Below are 22,499 nucleotides of genomic sequence, written 5' to 3' on the forward strand. Positions count from 1 at the left end.
TTACAAAATGTTCAGCTCTTGCCTAGTTCAGAGAAAGTGAAAATGACAGTTCTTTTAATTGTTTTTCAAGGTTGCATATGAAGAAATATAAAGAAAAGACCTCTGGGAAATCATCATCATCTGGGAAAAATATAAAAGCTTTTAGAATTTCAATTCAAGTGAAAACAGTGTGTTCTTCAGCAAGGCCATCAGAATGAGTTGATGAGCAGAGGGCAGGCTTTTGTAAAGGAAGAAGTGTAAACAGAACTGCACCATATTAGAAAAAAAATCAAAACACCACATTTTAATAGCATTTCATTACAGCAGCATACAGATTCACTTGATGTACAAACAAATTGCCATCTTAATTTTTTTTTGTAAACAAGCTGTATATACTGTTCCACTAGCAAAATCTCTTACCCTTTTCAAAAGATTTGTTTTAAAAATACCAAATGGATAACAGGTATTATGTTCACAATGTATTAAAAAGAAAATTGGAGAGCCCTGAGTTTGACCTTTGACACTTTTAACTTGGGATTTTGGTCTGGTTGAACACTCAAGTAAATGCAGCTTTCAATGGGCTGAAATAACAGCTCAATGGCAGTGGATTCAGTCACTTCTCCTTTTTTACATCCATTTCCTTTCAAAGACAGTAGTAGAAATAACCGGATGTGCTTTCTTCCACCTTGGCTTTTGCAATTACTTCATTAAATCAACATTTTCACTTCCTTGGTCAAAATAAATGTCTTTTCCAGGAATGTAGCAGTTGTTTTATTTGAAGTGACCTGTAAACCTTACGTGTGACATTGAGAACCAGGTCAGGACATTGGTGACCTATTAGGGAAACTCAGCTGCAGACAGGCTGCTTCACGGCCATTCATTAAAATCAGCAAGCCTTCAAACTCTCTCAGTAAATAAGATTATCTAATACAGTACATATAAAACAACTTCTTGTCAACACTAAATGTTACAGACATCTCATTTTGTACAAATTTCAAAAACTGGCTCTGACAGCATTTCCTTTTTTTCTTCCTTTCATTTTTTTTAAATAACTCCAATAGACAAGCTGGACAAAGAGCATTATTTACAGTAACAAAAATGCAAGTATATATATATATCGCCTAAAAGCTAGGTTGGCCCCCTTTTCATTGCCTGGTACAAGAAACTAATAAATTATAGGCTTCCTGAGATGTGAGGAGCCATTTCTTTTGTCTTCAATGAAATTCACTAAAGGAAACAAAAACTGCACAGTCGGTTCCTATTTTATCCCTTTTTCTATTGGATTAAAAATACCTGCCTTACTATTGCACCACCCACAATTCCTACAACTCCCACGTAAAACAAGTACATCTTCAAGTGTCACACCTGTGTTTGTCCACTACAACACTACAGGCATTTACGCATTAACTTTATTGATCCTGAAATAAATTAGAAATAAATAAGAACTAAAGTAATATGTTAGAATTCAAATAAATAAACAGAGATCGAGGGTTAAATGGTGGTTTTTTGTTTTCCTGTTTGCAGCTGATCGCTCAGTCGACTTTCTTTGTTCGCAGTCGGGCCAAGTCCAGGATGTACTTGCAGGTGGGGACAGCAGTGTAGAACAGAAGAGTGAGCAGTTTGCCGTGCGCCATCGTCAGCAGGGTCTGGTGGCCGGTTGCCCACACACGGTACCAGGGCCCATAGAAAGGATCCGACACCGCTGGGCACAGCATGTTGTTGAGATTCACCTCTGTGACCTGCAGGTGACACCAGAAGCGTCTGGATTAGACTGTGAGAGATACTGGACTTTCTACAACTCCGAAGGGACAAAAGCAAAACGGTTTCCAGCATTAAAGCATTCTGTCACAGCTTACCATTTTCCAACATAATTATTCTATTCCAGCATCATTTCATTTTGAAAGATCTCAGCCTATTAACTGAAACAACATGGCTTGTTCATTTTTACAGACATCAATTATTCACGGTCTAAAAGGTTTTTGTGTCAAACATTAGATTATAGCTCTGACATGGAGGTAATATACCGTGTAGCAGATCCTCCAGTCAGGTGATGTATTTTGGAGGACCTACTGTTCATACATTCACCGTATTACTTTCTATTTATGGGAAATTAAGAGTTTAGGTTGGAACAACCCAATATTAATTTCCCTAACCTTCCTGATTTTGGTTTGTCTACCTACAGCTATTTTCTAGTTATTGTGTCTTATTCAATTCCTGGTTTGGCCCGAGGTCTAGACTTAACCTTGGTTATTAGACTCTGACACAGTAATCATCTTTCCATGTTGGACATTCATGGAGAGCACTAAGCATCAGATTTTTTTTGCAAGCCAAGTCTGTTGCTGAGTTTTAAGGGACATTTGTGCTAGGTTGGAGTATGATGATGAAGTGTTCTAAATTGATCAATGGTCTTACCAGTCCCAGTGCCTGAAGAAAGGTGAAATGATAGAAGAACAGGATGCCAGTGGAGAGAAGAGCCCACCAGAAATCCCCCAAAGGCTCTGGCGTGTAGACACCTGTAAGAGATTAAAGCACATGCATATACAGTATGAATGTGTATTTATAGGTACATACTGAGCCAGCAAATATACACAAACATACTCTCATGTGTCACAAGTATAAACTCTCAAAGCTTTCAGTGGTCTCAGTAGTTTTTATTAAGGTAATTGTCTTTGTGTCCTATACACAAAATCCCCATACCTTTGCTGCAACCAGGGAGTTTTCACATAACCAGCCTCTCCTGGGAATTATACTGTATATGCTTGTATTCAAAGCACTTTGGCACATTATTTTTCTATGGGGATTAAATTACCCAAGTGTGTGGAATATAGGGCTCAAAGTTGTCATTGAGGACACTGCCTTAAAAACACACACACAAAGCAAAAGTAAAACTATTACCCTAGACCAAAGAAAGAGTATTATTTAAATTTCAAACATCTAACAAAAGGAACAAATATTTAATATGTCATTCTTCTGTCTTCCACTCAGTGTCTCTCATGCCTCATGCTTTGCAGCTACACATTATGAATGCAGGGATGATAAAACAGGGAAATATTAATGTGACAGATAATGGCGATAGACTAGAAAAACAGTGGATGGAAAGCAATGGAGAATATTCTGTAAAATTGTTCTCTATTTCTTCTGCACTTTTTACACTCATTGTTACATGCAAACATTCCAAATTGTAAAACACTGTTTCACTGTCTGCCCAGTATTCATTTGGAGAAAGCTTTTATCTCAACAATTCATGAGTAGGGATACAGAATAAAAATAATGCAAGATCATACAGCTGTATTTTACTAAATTACTCTATCAACAAGTACATCTGAAAAATATTACATATATACTACAGTACATACAATACCACAACAACTTCAATTATGTGATTTCCAGAACTGTGTATAAATTAAATCATGTATAGTTTATTGACATATAAAAATTTTAATGCACTGATGATGGATTCAGATCTGACTGATTTTATCACACCTTTTAATTTTCCAAGTTTCAGACTTTTGTTAACCAAGGATTTGATCAACTCCAAATTTCCATTGATGGCAGAGACATTGATATGACATGTGATATGTGAAAAATATTTCAAAATTTTCCTCTTAGGAAACTATATCAGTAAATAGATTTAATTGTTACTACGATAGTTTTTTATGTCCACATCACATCATAAAAGTCTTATTGAGATACGGCCTGTTTTGCAAACCGCTCTTGTTCAAATACAGTTTGGCAAGTTAACTCAAAACTTGTTAGGCTTCAAGGATATTGAAGTAACAGAATACAATTTAAATATATTGAAATGGGGTTCCTGTATAGACATACTGTAGAGATGGCTGCTTGCCTTCCATTTTCTTCCCAAACAAAATATTTTGAAGCTACTGCTAGGGCAAATAACATTGCACCAACATCAACCTAGTGCCCTGAGCTGCATTTTCAAAAACATGTCAAACTTTTACTACTTCAGAAGGACTAAACCATGTATTTAAAACTTCATCAGTGTGGCTCAGCATTAGATGTTGTGAAAAATTTGAAATTAACTGCAACATCAGAGTGATTTTCACTATGGGCTAGTTTGTTCTGTTATCCGATGAAAAGCCCAAAGAACTGTAAAACAATAAAAAAAACAAAGGTCGTGGGAATTCAGGAGAAACTAGCAGCAGTAAAGCAGCATCAAGGACACTAGTACACTCAAAATTGAGTGATTAAAAGATTTCTAAAAAATGCTTTCCAATAGCCATAAAACACAAATTCACTTTTCCAGTTTCTAACTGTTGAAGTGTTACATTACTACAGTATTGTCTACAGATCTTTATTTGAACCAAATTCTGACTAAAACATTGATAAGGTCCTTAGCGATTCTATTTTTCCCCTGCAGCATCAATGTAGACTTCGTCTTTTGCCAAACTGACAAATTGCATTGCTCAAGGGTTCCAAAGCTATATACAGTAGTGTCTCAACATTCATAAGGGTTTGTCACAGAGAACAATTGTGAACAGCCAAATTTGCAAATAATCAAATCCACCCCTATAACATTGCGTAATATAATTTAATATAGTCTACAGTACAGTATGTATGGTTAAAATACATAAGTAACATTCCCTTATATGATAATTAAAGTACTAATGCACTGGCTTTATATCAATTAAAATAACTAAAACACACAACAGTAATCACAATCTTATAGTAATCATTTAAAGTAAACAACATGAATCCCTTCTCTGCGTCCAGCGGATGCCTGCACTTTCTCAGTCTTCCCTGCTCCATGTTTAGTATGCCCCACTGTAATGGAAAGGGCAATAACTCTGTCAGCAAGCCTATAAACTGATTTCCAGTCTGTTATTGCCTACACCACTGAGACAACAGAGAGCCTTTGTTACAATACAAAAACAAGACCACACTGAGATATGGATGCTGAGTAGACAGGGGACTCAGGGGACAGGGAGAAGCTCATTCATTTGCTAGATTTACCTCACGATTCCAATCTGTTGCGCAAATAATTTGAAAGGTTTGCTTATTTGAAAGGTGCGTTTTGGCTCAGTTTCATCCCCCATTGTTCTTCTTCTACACAAAACCCCCTCTACCAGACTGAATTGCAAAAAATTTGCTAATGTAAAATCTGGTGATGTTAAGATTCTAATGTATATTATTTCAATATGACTTTCTGCTACCATGCTCAGCCAATAGTATGTTTCTTTCCATATAAGGCATGCTTTGTGTATGACTATACATACTGCATTGATAATCTCAACAGTTGTAGCTGCCAGTGTTACTCTGAGTTGAGTATACTTCTTAACCAAAAACACCCACTAATTGTACCGGGAGCTTTATTTAATTGTTGTACGTGGGTAGCAACATCCTTTAAACATTAGCATTACTTTTAAAATTGACAAGGTTAGGGAAAACTTATTTTTTTTAAATGATCAGTTGCATTGACTTACTGTACACAACTTTAAAGGTTGCTTTTGAAAAAATAACTTTCCCCCTAACACTGGTTATAGGACCTACAGTAAAGTACTTTGCAACCTCAGAGGTTTTAGGTTTTGATTCATACTCCAGAAGGAATTTTTAAACACTGATTAAAAACTCACTGACTACTACATTCTTGGATTTTCATAACTGGCTTAACAGAATTCTAATTTAAGGTTTACAACTGATTATTCCCAACATGCTACCCATGTTTTTGGATATATACTGTACAGTGCTCTTGAAAGATATTGGGACAACAAAGTCAAAACTGTTATTTTTGCTTTACAGGTACACAAGTGTTATTTGTGATTATTACATCAATATGAATGATAATTAAAGTATATGTTTTATTATATGATGTCAATGATGAGTTAATGAGGGCAGCAGCAGAATATGTTATGATGCTTGCAGAAACATTTTGTCTGTTTATGTAGAAGAAAAGGTCGGTACAACAGTACAGTGGTTAGCACTGCTGGGGCTCTGGGTTCGATTCAGGACCTGGAGTGCTATCTGCATGGAGTTAGCGGGAAAAAAAAGCGGAAAAGGTTAGACTACCCAAGTAAATCACCAAATTTAAATCCAATTGAGCATACATTTTACATGCTGGAAAAAATAAAGGCAGAACTCCCCAAAAACAAGCAGGAAAGTGGTTAAGGCAAAGCCTTGGTGAAGTATCTCAAAATATTACATAAAGATTTTAGTGAGCTCAGTGGGTCACAGACTTCATGCAGCTATTTTCTCAGAGGGATATGCAACCTAATATTGTTATAGTCTGTAATTTACTTAAATCACATGTTTCCCCATACTTACAGAGCAGTCTTGTGAAATCACTACATAGAACACAAAGTATTGTATTGTATTTGACATTCATATTAATCGCAAAAATCACAATGACAAATTCCTTGATTATCAAGCACAGAACAGTTTTGACTACTGTTCTCATATTTTTGGAGGGCATTTTATATGACAAATACTGGTGATCAAGTGGAAACAACTTAAAAAACCAACAAATTGAAATTAACGGATTTAAAATGTCCCCATAATTTTTAGTTATTTTAAAAGAATTTACAGTTTGGAGAAAGACTCCAAGCAAATACCCTAGCAGAACACTTCACATACAGGGGGACACTCTGATCTCATCATTGAATTTACAATGAAAAGTCAGGAGTATATAACACATTTATTGAAACATTTAAAAAATCTATCCTCATTAGGTATATAACTACCTTCTCAGGTGGGTAGCTATCCACCTGAACTACTACAGCCTACACCTGCTGCGACCCACTATGTCTTCCTCCAAATCTTTTTCTAGATCTCTTCATCATACCTTTTCTTCCTCCCTGGGCCACTTGCCCCCTTCTCTCACTAAACCAACATTCCGTCTCTTCACAGCTATCTGTTCCAAGACCAGGCTTTCTAACCACCTTCTATTCCTTTACAGATGTTGTCAACATAATATCATATCATCCCTAAAGGATTTTGCCTGAAATTTAATACCTTTTCTTTTGATTCTGATACCACCCAGAGTAACACTCAGAGACTTCTAAAACAATTTTCTAGGAAACTAATGCTTTCTACCATTTTCTCCTTCAAAAAACAGATTATCCTTTCCGACAACAACATCAAAGAGGCTAAGGAATTTTTACGGTAGACAGCTTCACATCATCTTCCTTTTTCAACTAACCTCATTATATCTCTCAACTCTACCAGTTTCTCACTACAGAGAAGGACAAAAAACTCAGTCATCTTCTACACCCCAAACACCTTCACTAATCCTAACCTTGTTGTCACTATACCTTCTGATCTTTCCCTTTCACAGGATGAGTGATCCCTCCTCAGCAAAGGCCTCAGTTTTGTACCAGTTCCCAGGAAGCTTGACATCCCCCAGACCAATGTCGACCTTAATCGCTTGTACCGCAGGACCCATCTCAGAGCACAATTTGCTGACAATTCCTCTTCACAGGCAGCTGACAACAATCCGGTTATTGATGTTATTAACAACATTAATCACAAACAGAGCTGTTGGACTCCCCCCTCTGGCCGTTTTTCACCAGTCGATTATTCCATTAACCAATGCACCAGTCAAGCTCCCAAGACACTCTATACCCAGTAAACACAGGTCCAACCTCACCCAAGGAGAAATTCAGGTGCTCCAGTCTCTCCGCAACAGAGATGATATCGTCATCAAACCAGCGGACAAAGGAGGCGCTGTTGTGGTGTGGCGTAAGGACCTATATATCTTTGAAGCCTCTAGACAACTAACTGACACTTCTGTCTACCTCCCTCTTCAACAGGACCATACCACTGACTATCAAAAGGAAGTGGTATCCACCATCTCCCTTCTTATCAGCAGTAAGGAGCTCCCCCAGGAGGCGAACCATCTCATTATTGAACATCCGCAGGTATCTCAATTTTACCTCCTCCCCAAAATCCACAAATCGGAACACCCCTGGACGCCTCATCGTATCAGCAAGCAACTGTCTGACTACTTACATCTCGGCCTTTCTCGACAGCCTCATGAGACTGCTGGTTGAAGGTCTTCCCTCATACATCAAGGATACCAACCACGCGCTCCAACTTTTTAATGATTTCCAATTTCAGGGAACATCACATCTCTTTACACCGTCATACCCTATAATGACGGCCTTACAGCCCTCAAGTACACACTGGGCAAACGCACAGTGCTTGATCCACCCACCCACACCCTGGTACACCCTGCAGAATTGGTCCTCACACTGAATGCATTCTCATTTACCAACAGGTGAGTGGAGTTGCCATGGGCACCAGAATGGGACCCAGCTATGCCAATATTTTTGTCGGCTCGGTAGAAGAACACTTCTTTGCTTCCTACACTGGCTATGTCCCTGACCTCTACAAGTGATACATTGACGACTGCGTCGGTGTTGCCACATGCTCCAACGACCAGCTTGAGTGCATCATTTCACCAACTTCCACCCGTCCCTCAAATATACGGTTAACATATCTTCCACTACTCTTTTGTTTCTAGACGTCAACTTCTCCATCAACTAACCCCGACTCTCCACTTCGGTTTATTACAAATCCACGGATTCACACAACTATCTCCTGTTTAGCTCATTTCACCCCAAACACACTAAAAACTCTCTCTCTTTTTCGCAGTTCCTTCGGCTACAACGATTATGCAGCGACAACATCGACTTCCAGAACCAAGCCCTCAAAATGTACTCCTTTTTCATCAACCGAGGATACCCCAGCAGTGTTACTGACAGTGCCCTTGCCCGAGCCAAAAACACCCCTCGGACCAATAACTCAATCAGGAACCCCCACCATTACAACTGCATTCCTTTGGTGCTTCCCTACCACCCCAACACACTTCCTATCCCCAGGACTATTAACGACAACTTTTCCATCCTACAGGATGATCCCTCCATCGGGGCCCTCTTTTCTGACCGCCCCATCATCTCATGTCGCCGACCACCTAATCTGCGCAACCTTCTTGTTCACAGCTCCCTTGACCGCCCTCAGCAACCATCCACACCAGGCACTTTCCCTTGCAACAGAGCTCGCTGTATCACCTGCAAGTACACATCTAACACCACACTCATTCAAGGCTCCTCAGGACAATTCCGGATCACCCAGATGGCATCCTGTACCTCCAGCAACCTTATTTACTGTATCTCTTGCAGTAAATGCCCAGCCATCTACATTGGAGAAACAGGAAGGAGACTCGGAGACCGCTTCAGAGAACATGTTAGGGCTGTGAAGATTAAAGATCTCTCCAAGCCCATTGTTTCCCATTTCACCTCTGACGGCCATGACCACTCTAATCTCTCCGTCTGTGTTCTCAAAGATGGTTTTCCGCACTCATACATCAGAAAGACTACAGAAACCAAAATGATCCTGCAGCTAGGATCACACCTTCTAAATTTCTTCTACATTTTCTCCATTCATTGGAGGTTTCATTTTACACCACTCTACACCTATTCTGACTTCACACCTCTTGATTGGCCTCTCTTTCTGTCTTCTGCTCCCGCCTCTCGCTCCTCCTCTCTCCCAGCCTTTGTTCTTCTGCTACATTACCTTTGCTTACTGCCTTGTCTTTCTCACACCAGAAGAAGGCTCCACGGACGAAATGTGTTTTCTTTCTTCTTTTTTTCAGCATGGAATAAACCTATTACTTGTTCCTTTGCTAACTACCTTCTCTATTATTTCTCATACAATTAATCTAGTTACTCCAAAATAATAGGAAAAGTTGCAGATTGATCTCGCACAATATAAGGTTTTCAAAACTCTGTAGTACTCATTAAAGAAATGTAAGTCATGATTTAGAAAATAGTTGTTTTTTAAGAATAACTAAGCTTCCTTACATCAGGAAGGGAAAGACGGGGCAATTGTTTGATGCAATAATATTTACAAAATATTTACTAATCCTGCTCTACTGATCTATTTATTTCTTTAAATATCCAAATAAATTTGCTTATGTTGATAAAATGAGTCATACTACTGAACAATGCAGTAGTAAGCATAAAAGAAGATAAAACTTAAGTTTTTCATTCATAATACTATTTCACTTAAATAGTTAATAATTAACTTAATAATCCACTTTGTGGATTTGGGTGGTAGTATTTCATTAATGCATTTTATTGATATTCAGCATAATAAAGCACCTTTAAGATGAGGTTACAGATAAACAGTAATTCTGTGATGTTTTATAAAGGCACTTAAAGTGTAAAACACAAGATTTATTTTTCATAGTCTAGCTAAGTTGTAATTAATTGATAACAGTGAAGCAATATTAGCATTTGCTGTAAATCAATCATAACTGGTTTCTTGCAAAGGATGATAATGCGCCCTTTTACTTGCTAACAAGATAACGGAGATAATTAAAATAAAATGCTTTATTAAAAAGTAAAGATGCAATTTTACTTTATCAATGTTACTTTTGTGAATAATTGTATTTACTGCTGACCATATTTGTGCGCATGGTAATTGTTTCTGTTATCATCTTTAGAATAAGTCCTGAGGTAAATATAGATAGAACAGAAAGGTTAATATAATTACTGGTACATCTTAGTACCTCATAGACTTGTATAAATCAATTTTAAAAACTAATTGCACTTTGGGAATGGAATGAATTATCCTGTTAATCCTCATTTGGTGGTTTTTGATTACTGTGGTAACAGATTATAATATATTTGTTACTGTAAGCTAGGAAATATGGAAAAGGAGCCACTCTGGGTTGTGAATTATTTTTATTGCTCTTTGAAGTTCATTTGTATCTCACATGTTACAGCTTCAGGATGTACTTTACTACTTTTTTCTGTTACAAAGAGCTAAAAGTAGGCGTGTCATGGCTAGCAAGATTGGACTACCTTAATAACTCTTAAGAATCAATCTGTACTAGTGTGAGTGAGTTAATCTTTTGTTCATTGTTCTGGGATTTTACAGTGGTGCTTATACACTCAGAGATACCTTCACACCTAGGCTGCCATATGTGTTGATTTAACCTCAAAGATTCCAAGGTAAGATGTTAGCTTTATTTGATTGAATTTGTATAACACATGGACACTCAAAGGACTCCAAAGCTTCACATATAGGGAATCACCCACTTTACACCCATAATGACCCTGCAATGTCACCACAGTTCAGGTATAGAACTTAGCAACTGCTTCACCAACCCAATTCAATCAAGGGGGACTTTAGTTAGCTCATATTGTATAATACCAGACTGGAATGTAACCAGGCTACTGGGATGTTGAAAAGTGCCATGGAATATTTAATGATCAAACAGTCAAGACCTTGGTTTGACATCTTATCTGAAGAACAGCACCACAAACAGCACTACGTCCCTTAGTCAGCAAACTGGAAAGCTGTTTTTTTGTTTTGAAAAAGTTCTGGTCCAGAGGTAAGACTTACTAATCTTGCAGAGGGAAATTTTTCTTGGAGCTCTCACACCCCAGTACTGACCAGGCTTAGCTTCTTAAATTTGACAAGATCCAGCTACAAAGTAGCTACAAACTTTCAGATTGAACATTGATAATTACAGTATAAAGTTACAGATCTTAAGCTCCTAATATTTTTTATTGCTTTTAATAAACTATTAAACCACTTCCAGAAACTGAATTTAGATTATTATAGAACAAAAATACAATTCATAACTAATTTTTAATAGTAATTAGAAGAAAACATCCAACAAGGGGTCAAACTACCAGCCCAGTGTTGGTGTGGAGGATGCGATCATCTACATGCTGCAAAGGGCCTACTCACACCTGGACAGGGCTGGCAACACTGTAAGGATCATGTTTTTCGACTTCTCCAGTGCCTTCAATACCATCCAGCCCTTACTTCTAAGGAGGAAGCTGGAGGAGATGCAAGTCGATGCCTCCACGACCTCGTGGATCACTGACTACCTGACAGGCAGACCACAGTCTGTGAGACTTCAGAACTGTGTGTCTGAACAGGAAGTGAGTAACACAGGGGCACCTCAAGGGACAGTTCTTTCTCCATTCCTCTTCACCCTCTATACTTCGGACTTTAAGTACAACTCAAAGTCATGCCACCTGCAGAAGTTCTCAGATGACTCTGCAATTGTGGGATGTATCAAGGGTGAGCAGGAGGAGGAGTACAGAGGACTGGTCAGCAGCTTTGTGGAGTGGTGTGGGGTGAACCACTTGGGACTGAATGTTACAAAGACAAAGGAACTGGTGGTAGATTTCAGGAGGAAAAAGGTCAAACCTACTCCTGTCTACATCCATGGGAGTGGCGTGGAGATGGTGGACTCGTACAAGTACCTGGGAGTGCACATCGACGATAGACTGGAATGGTCTAAGAACATCGAGGCCATCTATAAGAAGGGACAGAGCCGACTTTACTTCTTGAGGAGGCTCAGGTCCTTCAATGTGTGCAGTAAGATGCTACACATGTTTTATCAGTCGGTGGTAGCGAGTGCCATTTCCTACGCAGTGGTGTGCTGGGGCTCTGGGATTAGAGCAGTAGATTCCAAAAGACTGAACAAGCTCATCAGGAGAGCAAGCTCTGTCATTGGGTCTGACCTGGACCCCTTGGAGGTAGTGGCTGAGAGGAGAATGATGTCCAAACTAGAGGCCATCATGGACAACTTCTCCCATCCCCTCTATGACAGGCTTGCAGGAATGAAGAGCACGTTCAGCAATAGACTGATTCATCCACGGTGCGACAGGGAGCACTACAGGAGGTCATTCTTGCCGTCTGCCATAAGACTGTACAACGCATCCACCTTGCGTCTTGGCAGAGGCAACATCGACAGTGACCTGTTTCTGGACTAAACGCATATACACATCTACTGCTACATCTGTTCTCTTTCTTTTTCTTTTTCCCGTTTACAACCACTTTTGTGCAATATATGCCAGGGACCTGTGCAATACATTTATATTTATATCTATGGTTACATCTTGTCACGGAACCGATACGTGGAATAGAAGGATCCTTGTGCGTGACCGGAATCCCACAGGACACAGAGTAGCAAAGGGACAAACCAAAAGACGAAATCCAAAGGCTGGGTCGATAAGGGAGGCAGAGGGTCCGGTAACGAGAGAAATCCAAAACAATTCAAAGGCAAAATCCAGAAGGCGAGGTCAAGAGGCAGAAGCAGAAGATTCGTAACAGGAGATCAGTCAAAAGGTTTGGAAACGCGCACTGGAGAATACTAAGAAAGGCTTCTCAATAGTGAGCGTGGGAAGGTGTGCGAAGGGGGTTTAAATACCGAAAGGAAAGGGGTGTGATTGGATGATTGGTTAGGGAGTGAGAATTTGAGGAATCTGATGCATGTGAGAATGTGCTGGGTTCAATCAGGGATGAGATTGGGAAGCAGAGGTTCCGGGAATGTAACGTCGTTTGCGAGGGAGAGTGTGGGGCGTGACACATCTATATTTATATTCATATGTGTGATACGATTTTTCTGTGTACTGTTCTGTTCTAGTTTGCTCTTGTGTGTCCGGACTGTGAGTAACTCTTGTATTGTATTGTATGTATTGTACTATTATTATATAATTCGTTACACTGTGGCTGTGTTGTGTGTGTTAAGCTGCTGTTGCACTGCAATTTCCCTCACGGGATCAATAAAGTATCTATCTATCTAACTTGAATTCTTTAGATTATGAAGCAAGGGCAATACTGAAAGAGCCACTGCCTTGTACAATACTGATAGAGCAACCTTTATCATGTGCAATACTGAAAGCTATCTTTTACAATGCACAATACTAACAGAGCTTTCTACTGCCTTGTGTAATACCGATAGTGCTATCTTTTACCATGTGCAATACTGTCAGAGCTATCTTCTGCCATGTGCAATACTGATAGTGCAGTCTTTTATCACATGCAATACAGACAAAGCTATCTACTGCCATGTGCAATACTGATAGTGCAGTCTTTTATCACATGCAATACAGACAAAGCTATCTTTTACCCTGTGCAATACTAACAGAGCTTTCTACTGCCTTGTGTAATACTGTCAGGGCTATCTTCTGCCATGTGCAATACTGTCAGGGCTATCTTCTGCCATGTGCAATACTGTCAGGGCTATCTTCTGCCATGTGCAATACTGATAGAGCTATCTATTGCCATGTGCAATACTGATAGAGCTATCTATTGCCATGTGCAATACTGATAGTACTATACTTTATCATGTGCAATACTGACAGAGCTATCTACTGCCATGTGCAACATCTCCCACTCACTTAAAAGAAGGTGTATCTGTGATCAAATTGTCAAAGTCATCAAAGTCCGTGTATAGTTACTAATAATCAGAAAATCTGTGATGATTTAGATTTAGGAAAAAATGTTCATGGTGTATACTGGGTTCCCTTTATTTTTTTGTGAGCACAACAATAGCACACCAAGATAAGTATTCATATTTAACTAGCTCCTATACAAAGCACCATCCAAAATGCATGTACTGTAGGAGTTGAGTCTGTTGAATTTTTACAACAATCTGTGACTTTGGATATGTACCAGTACTACCCGTAGCAAGGGAACATCATAGGTAGAAAGATGTACTTTCTGTTCTCTGCCTTAAATGCTTCTTAATTTCTGGTAAGTCCTTAGTGCCTTTTTTTACTGCTAGACCTCAAGCAGTCCACTAAGCTGGCTCTGCAAACAATTTTTAGGAATCTGAATGTCAGACAAAACTCTTGTGTTAACTCAGCAGTTTGTAATCAAGCAGACAGGATACTGAATTTGTGTTTTGTACTCTGGGATAACTTTCTAAAGTTGTAATTTATAAAGCATTTTATTAAGTTAAATAAATGCTTTTTATGTGTGTCACTACAAAAGCACCTTCTGTGTCACCCTGATGTACTGTACGCCTTTATTTAGCTTACTTCATATTTGAAGCACTTCTACATTTTCTCATGCTTACCTGCAAAATCACACTTGTTTAATACTTGGAAGCAGTTAATTCCAGTTATAATACAGTATATAGCAGTGAAAATAATAATGAATCTTCCTTAAAGTTTATTCTAATACATCAATGGCAAACAACATGAGTTTCATTTTCCATTTCTTAGGCCTTTCTTTTCCATAATTATGTATGAGTAGCCCTTTAATGACAACTTGCGGTGGTTAATGTTTCTAAATTATATTTAATGCATCTGAGATCGATACTTAATCACTAGAATAGAGAAACAAATGCAACCTATCATGCTGTACAAAATAACTGCTCACTGCAAGATAGCTTGACACACCTACTAAATCAGATAACTCCCTATGGTACAGCACTTACTAAAAGGATGGGGAAAATCTATTAACTAGTGCCTCTTTTTCAATAATCAAGACAAACAGGACATTACATTCCATATAAATGTCTGCTATAATTGTCACATAAATGAAACATCAGGCAGTCCCAAATATATACGGCTATTAACATTACAAAATTATTCCTTTATGGTGACCTACAGCCGCATATTCAACAGAATAAGTAGATACATAAAATAGAAAAGAAAATACAGTGAATCACAAATTATGATGTTAAAAATACAGAAACAAGTACAGTTGGTTAATGGTAGGGTAAATAAATGCACTGGGTAGAAGAGGAACAGGTGAAAAGTGGATAAAAACATTCAGGACAGCAACAACATGCCTTTCCTTTGTGTCCAAAATAACCGACCTCACTGCAACGAGACTTGGTTCTAGGTTTGGGTTATTAAGCCCACTGTACATGTGTATTTTTGTCCATGTGTCCATCCATTTATTTTCTAACTGCTTCTTCCAATTCAGGGTCGCAAGGGAGCCAGAGCCTATCCCAGCCGGCAATGGGTTCAAGGCAGGGTGCAGTATACCTTGGACAGGACACCGGTCACACACACTAGGGCCAATTTTCTAAGAAGCCAATTATCCTACCAGTCTTTGGACTGTGGGAGGAAACCAGAGCACCCAGAGGAAACCCATGCGTATCCTTTACAAATATGCAAAGAACACTGCGTCACTTTGTATCAATCAATCGTAACAATATTAGCAAGTCTTAATATTTTCTATATTTTACTTATCTTTTACTTTATCTTATTTTACTTAGTAATAGCTATTCTTATTTTAGAAAACTGTTTTCTGTGGCAGTATTAGATTTTCTCTGGTAGTTTCCCCATATAAAGAGTTCTTTATCTTAATATAAGATTGAAAATCAAAAAGTCATTAATATTGCAGTTGATGTGCATATAGTAAACTATTAAGTACACTCAAATAACTCAGCCCTAATATTCAAACTTGACTTTCTCCTAGGTTTTGCTTTGTTTTATGTCCCGAAATATCTCTACTATGAATTCCAAAAATAACAAAAATACATTTTGCATCTTCACATTTGTGATGAATTTGTGATTTCTAGATGTACATACCTATAGGATACAGAGCATTCAAATACTTTCATTTAAAATACTTTGAAACACAGCATGCAACCTAAACTTACAGGTGGCACTGAATTTACAGACGAACAGGCAAATGCCTTGAATAATCTGTGTTTCTCCTCTTGTGGAGAAACAGTTGCACACCGCCAGTCACACATAAAAATCATGACAGATTGTGATCTTAATCATGGAGACCAAGACAACTATAGGCCTTTTTCTACTGCAGGCCTTTGTTATTCTCAGTCATCAAACATGTGGCAGTCAGATTCTTGTTTGCTGAGTATGGAAGATGCAGGAACCCTTACAGGCCTTCATGGTAACTGAAGAGTCTCAGACTGAAGGTGTCTGTGACAGACCCTACCCTTAAATAAGATGGCTCTGAACACATACAGAAACATAAAGGTGACACTGTGCACTCTCTTACAAGTTTTTATATACATTTTCATCAGAAAGGACTCTAAAGAAGCCCTCGCAAATACTACTAATCACTAAGCTACCAGCTACCACAGTGAAACCCTTTGTATATCCAAACATACCACTAATTAACCCCATGTGAGAATGTGAAATTAAGCATCACCAATAATCCAATTCATTGACTAAGTGTCATCCAGTGTGTCTATTGATAGAAGCCTTTGTCAACCTCTAGAGGCAGGTCTGCTGTTATGACAGTCTCTTCAAAGACCGGCTTGCCAGAGAGTTCTTTCATACTTCACCTTGTCAATGCAAACCCCACATTCATCAGATACTCACTACCCGAGTCTATGGAAACTGAGAAAACTAGCTGTGAGATGATAGGATCCGTCAGAGTACTGAAGAAAATATGGCCTTTTCATAAAGCTATTAAGGAAGTTATACTGCACGTGGTACTGTAGATATTGACTACAGATGTCTGGAACTAGGAGAGAATGATAAAAAGACCACTTTGGAAGTTGTTGACCAAGAGGCTCACAGGCAGACAAAGGAGCCAGTGATAAGGCATTGACTGGCAGCTGGCAGGCAGTGCAGCTGGAATGGGAGGTGTATTTAGCTGTGAGGAAGACAGCGAGTTTAAGCAGAATAGCAGAGAAAATGCCTCACTTTTCTAATTGTCAAAGCATAAGAGGCTAGCTAAGGAAACAGAGCTAAGGGAAATCAAAGAAGAGATAAAAAAAAACATCACCCTAAGAAATACTTAACATCCTAAGAAATCCTAAGAAGAGATGGCTAAGATTTTGCTTAACCCTAATTTCCCTAAACTACAAAAATTGTTTTCAAACTTTATGCCTAAAGTTTTTATAACTTACAAATCGGGACATGAACGTATTCACACCTCATAATAACAGACTGAGCTACACTTTATGATAGCTAATAGTACATAACATTCAGGTTTTTTTGGTGTTTGAGCTAACATATATAAAAAAATAAGGTCAGGCAGGACTGTGAATGTTTTCAGGATTATTTTCTCATGTCCTCATTTTAATACTGTGCTCTGAGAATTCAGTATTTAACTATTGAAGAAGACATTCCCAAAGAGACTTTTAAAAAGACAGAAATTAACAGGAATGCCTTGGATTCAAATCCCAGATGAGGCTCTGCTGTTGTATCCTTGAGCAAGGAATTTCACTCAGACTGCTGCAGTAAAATGCCCAGCTGTGTAAACAGTTAAAAAAGCAGCTTTGGATAAAAGCACCAGTTAAATACATCAATAACAGTAAATAAAGTAAAAAAAAATAAATTACTGAAATAACTCATCAAAAGTGAAAACTGGCAGGCAACATAGATAACTAAGTCTTTGACACACCTTTTACACTAGATGGCAGCACTGTATCATATTTTATTGATATAGTATAAAGAACACCACACAGCGAAGAGATTTTCAATCCAAGTGTGTTTTACTACTGTAGATCTATTGTTTACCGCATACACTCAAAATGAATCTCATTATATCAGCAAAAATACCTCTTTGGACTTCACCTAAGCAGGTAATGATTTGGCATGTTCACCATTAAATGTGGATTTAAGTGATCAACGATTAGTTAAAAAAAAGATGGATATTTGAGCAGTGATGTCCTAGGAGTAACAATTAGGCTTGAGCTACTCTTTTACACTTCTATGACCAATTACATATAGAGTTAAGCTGGGCACATGACACAAGCAGAAGAAGAATAGACGTACCTCCTTTTCTAAACAGGTAGATGGGAACCATATAAAGTATGATGTGCTGGATATAGTAGACCTCCATTTCAAAGGGGAGCTGTAAGGAGACAAGAAAAAGAAGCATTTTACTAAAGAGTGAAGTGACAACTACTTCTTGAAAAGTTACTACTGGTGCACTACAATTGTAGTGAATGTTGGAGCCAGTAACACACATTGAACATGCAATCAAAAAACTCCCAAGTGCCCAAGGCCTACCGAGGTATTGTAAGCCTTTTATATTGCTTCATTTGAGGCATTATTTTGTATATAATGGGTTTACTGCTTCACTTTGCATCAAGGGCATGCGTCTCTAAATTTCTCCTAGAGCAACTACTGAAGTGATTTTGGACAAGACCTAGGCTCTTGACCATCAGCAGTGAACAAACTGGGATGTAACCAGAGAGTACAAGTCATTGACAAATGCAAAGAAAATGTAACACATATTAATTAGCAACATGTCAAATAAATATCCAATTTTACAACATACATCCTGTGTCACCAGTATGGATAATGAAAGAGGGAAAAGGTCTAGAATATCATTACTTCAGAACTTAACGTAATGTGTGATAAGCTGTATAAAACAAAAGGGATATTGCATGCAATGTGATTTTAAGAAAGAAATCATCTGTGGTAAAAAGGATTGCTTTTTTCCTGGGACTTCAGTTTGAAACATCAGTGTGTCGTTTGAAATGGCAGATTTACTAATCTCTTGCATGTCACAACCGAAAGCAGAGTGAAGCAGCCTAGCACAGATACAGAAGACCGTGCTTTATTTTGACTTAAATGATAAATAGTGGCTCCTCTCCTCAGCCACAAAGAAAATTATTACAATTTGATAAAGGCAAACACAAGAACCAGGAGGTGGGTTATGTTCTGAGAAAAGAAGAAACTCTGGTGAAAACTAAATAAACATCCCGTGGTTTTAATTTCCTAACCACCTCCCAAAAAGAAATCATTGTTGCTTAATGCAATGAGCAAAAAAAACATTGTCAGCAATCGTAAAAGGTATAAAATATTAATTAAATGAGATACAGAGAAATTAAATAAAACATTCAACATGGAGGTTCCTACAGTACATTGAACAATTCCTTATTATGAAAAAAAATGCTTCATTTATTTTAATTTGTATTTGTTATTGGCATAAAGATGAATGGTAGCTCTGTAGCTGTTAATTTTATGTTTACCTTTAAAAATCTTTACAAATTATCAAAAAAATTCAGTTAATAACTGCAAATAATGAATTTATTTGTACAATTGAGTGCACATGAAACACAATAAAAATACAGTACATCACTGTCCTAAGATGTACAAAAACAAGTGATTGAGTACATGGAGCAGTCAATCAAGTGTACAATGTGACAATTTGCTCTGAACCACTGTATTATTAGATGAAACAATAATTAGTAATAATTCCTATTAAAAAGCTTGTTGGCTTCTAACATTTAGATTTTTATTGCATACAGTATAACACAATACAACACAGAAGAAAACTTTGAAACCTGTTGATTGCTTTGTTGGTCTGATTGGGTGGTGGGAAGATGGTGTTAATTGCTGATTTTGTTTTCTAAATTATGAAAATTTAAACTGCTTGAAATAACTTCGCTATTTCACAATGAGAATGTTTTTTAAAATATGTAACTATACAAGATTTAGTGCATGATAGTTATGTTTTTAAAAGGTTGAAGACTTTAAATAGTTAAGCTCAGGTTCTGGCAAAACACATGTAAAAAGTAAGTAATCTTGCTTATTATTTTCTACCTGTTCCTGCAATGTTTAAATTTTATTTAACTTAAGATTGAGAAAGAAAGTGCACCAAAAAATGATTCTACAATCCATTCTCAGTCCATGTTTTGAGCACGAACACTGTAAAACTAATTTGGCGATCAAAGCTGTGGCATTTACTTCCTTCTCATTTTGCTTTAGATATCACGCATTTCTGGTTTAATGGAAATGACTCAGCAGAGTCATTCTTTTTTGTCTGGCTGTTTTCCTCTGCAAATGGTTCTGCAAACTATGAACTGTTAATTCGAATAAACTGACAAAGATCTATAACTCACCACCAACAAATGGGAGTTTGATTGTGTACTCAGATGAGAAAACATTCTTTAATGTCTTTACACAAGATAGCTTGTTAACAGCAGAAATTCTGAAATAAACAAATGAAACCCTACATTGGAAAAAAAGTCTAAGCTATTGTTTAACTGCATGTATTTTTTTCCTCTCTTGGATGGAGTTCCACTAAATAAACTTTAGACATGAACATGACACAAATGATGAACAGACGGACCATTAAACCACAAACCCAAATGACTCAAAAGCAAGAAAATACTGCCACAAGGAGTCAACTCAACTATACAAGATATCAAGCATAAAATGGAGCAGACCTTGTACATTAAGAAGTGCTTAAAAGAGAAAATGATGTAGAAGGCAGATATTTAATCCACGGAAATGGAGGATAATTTCATAACATTTGGACATGCTTATTTTAATTTCTTTATTAGAAAACACACAGATTGTATAATAGAAAAGAACAAGAGAAGGACATTCCAAATTTGACTGTTTGGTTGTTAGCTATTTGATTTAGCTACTGTAGTTGAGCCGAGGATTTTCTGAACGAAGCCAGAGCATTGGCTTTGACAACATATCTGGGAAGCTTGTTTCATGCTCCCACAACCCTTTGTGTGAAACCATGCCTCCTCTTTCCCATTTTAAATGGCCTTCTGTTAATGTCAATTGGTGCCTGCTGGCTCACATTTTCCCATGGATTCTGAAGAAGTCCATTAGATTGACCTTATAAACTTCCTTCGAAGGTTTTTAGTACAAGGTCCCTCACATAATTCTATTTCACAAATTTAAATAAAAAAACAGACATAAACCTCTCCTTAGTAGCAATATAAACACTAAAACCTTAACTTAAGAGAAATAAAAGAGCATATACAGGTACATACTTCAATAATGGCAGTAATTTACTAGCATTGTCTTGATATAGAAACCACAGGCGTCTGCTCGGCATGGTGCTGTGTTCTACACTTGATGTGTCTGGCACAATACAAGAAGATTATCCAGCACAAGGGCCCAGTCTGTATAACAAGACTGATAAACAGCTCATCTTTGTTTCCAGTGTAAGAGGCCATTCATCTATTACTACTATGGCTGTTGACATCTCAGCTGGAGTAAACACCTTAACTTGTTCCTTCTCTGCTACATGTTGTTTAACGATCTTAGTACTGTCAGAAATATTTTCTTTCTGAAATTCAAAAAAACATACCCAGAAATAATGCATCATCACCTTAACCATGAAATAGGTCTATAAGGACTATCTGAAACTTTTAAATTCCCTGAGCCACTTTTGTGTGAAACTAACAAATCATATCTTCATTACCATCTGAGACAAGAAATCTGTTTTTTTTTATTGCTGCAAATATTACAACGGAAACAAAATAACGTTTGTGGTAAGGGATCTATTAATGCATACCTCAGACATCCTCCATTAAAAACTGAATTCTCCTTGTTTTTTAAATTGTGTTGCTAAAGCCTTTCATGGCAGCTGAACTCTTTTTAAGGTCTATTACATCTTCACTATAAAAAAAGTTTCTGCAGTAAAACTTTTCTCATTAGTGGCTTGGGCAGCAGGTTCATATTGTGACAAGAAAAGGATGATTTGAATTACTTTTTGTTTTAAAAAAATGTTATTTGTTTGGCAAGCCTTCCTCCTCTACCAAGTGCTGTTTCTTCAGTGAATCCATGAAATATTCATCATCCCCTTGCTGGAACACTTGGGTGAAGACATGCTGAAGCCTTGGCTGCTGAGTCTGATCACCTGCACATGACAGGCAGCTAATTCAGAAGGGGGGATAATTGGAGCATGAACACCAAAATGAAACATATCAGGCCCGTGAAAGACTGAAAGGAAGAAAACTTTTAGAGATGCCACTGGGATGCCAGTGTAAGTGATTGGTTGTATATACGGGCATATAGTACTGGAATAAGTGGCACACTTTCCATCCAGAAAAAAAAATCTAACTT

At 37.7% G+C, this 22,499-nt stretch overlaps 1 protein-coding gene across 1 annotated transcript in view; it reads right to left on the minus strand.

The window, feature by feature from the left end:
* Nucleotides 1-256: 256 nt before the first annotated feature.
* Nucleotides 257-22,499, minus strand: part of tmem164 (transmembrane protein 164) — a 53,376-nt gene continuing 31,133 nt past the window's right edge. The window contains exons 4-6 of the mRNA XM_088648964.1: nucleotides 18,453-18,531; nucleotides 2,392-2,492; nucleotides 257-1,718 (exon numbers count right to left, since the gene is read on the minus strand). Of these exons, the coding sequence (XP_088505090.1) occupies nucleotides 1,512-1,718; nucleotides 2,392-2,492; nucleotides 18,453-18,531 (387 nt within the window). The 3' untranslated portion in view covers nucleotides 257-1,511. The remainder of the gene's footprint in view (nucleotides 1,719-2,391; nucleotides 2,493-18,452; nucleotides 18,532-22,499) is intronic.

This window comes from Lepisosteus platostomus, chromosome 10 (genome assembly GCF_059453375.1).
Source record: "Lepisosteus platostomus isolate fLepPlt1 chromosome 10, fLepPlt1.hap1, whole genome shotgun sequence".
Lineage (NCBI taxonomy): Eukaryota > Metazoa > Chordata > Actinopteri > Semionotiformes > Lepisosteidae > Lepisosteus > Lepisosteus platostomus.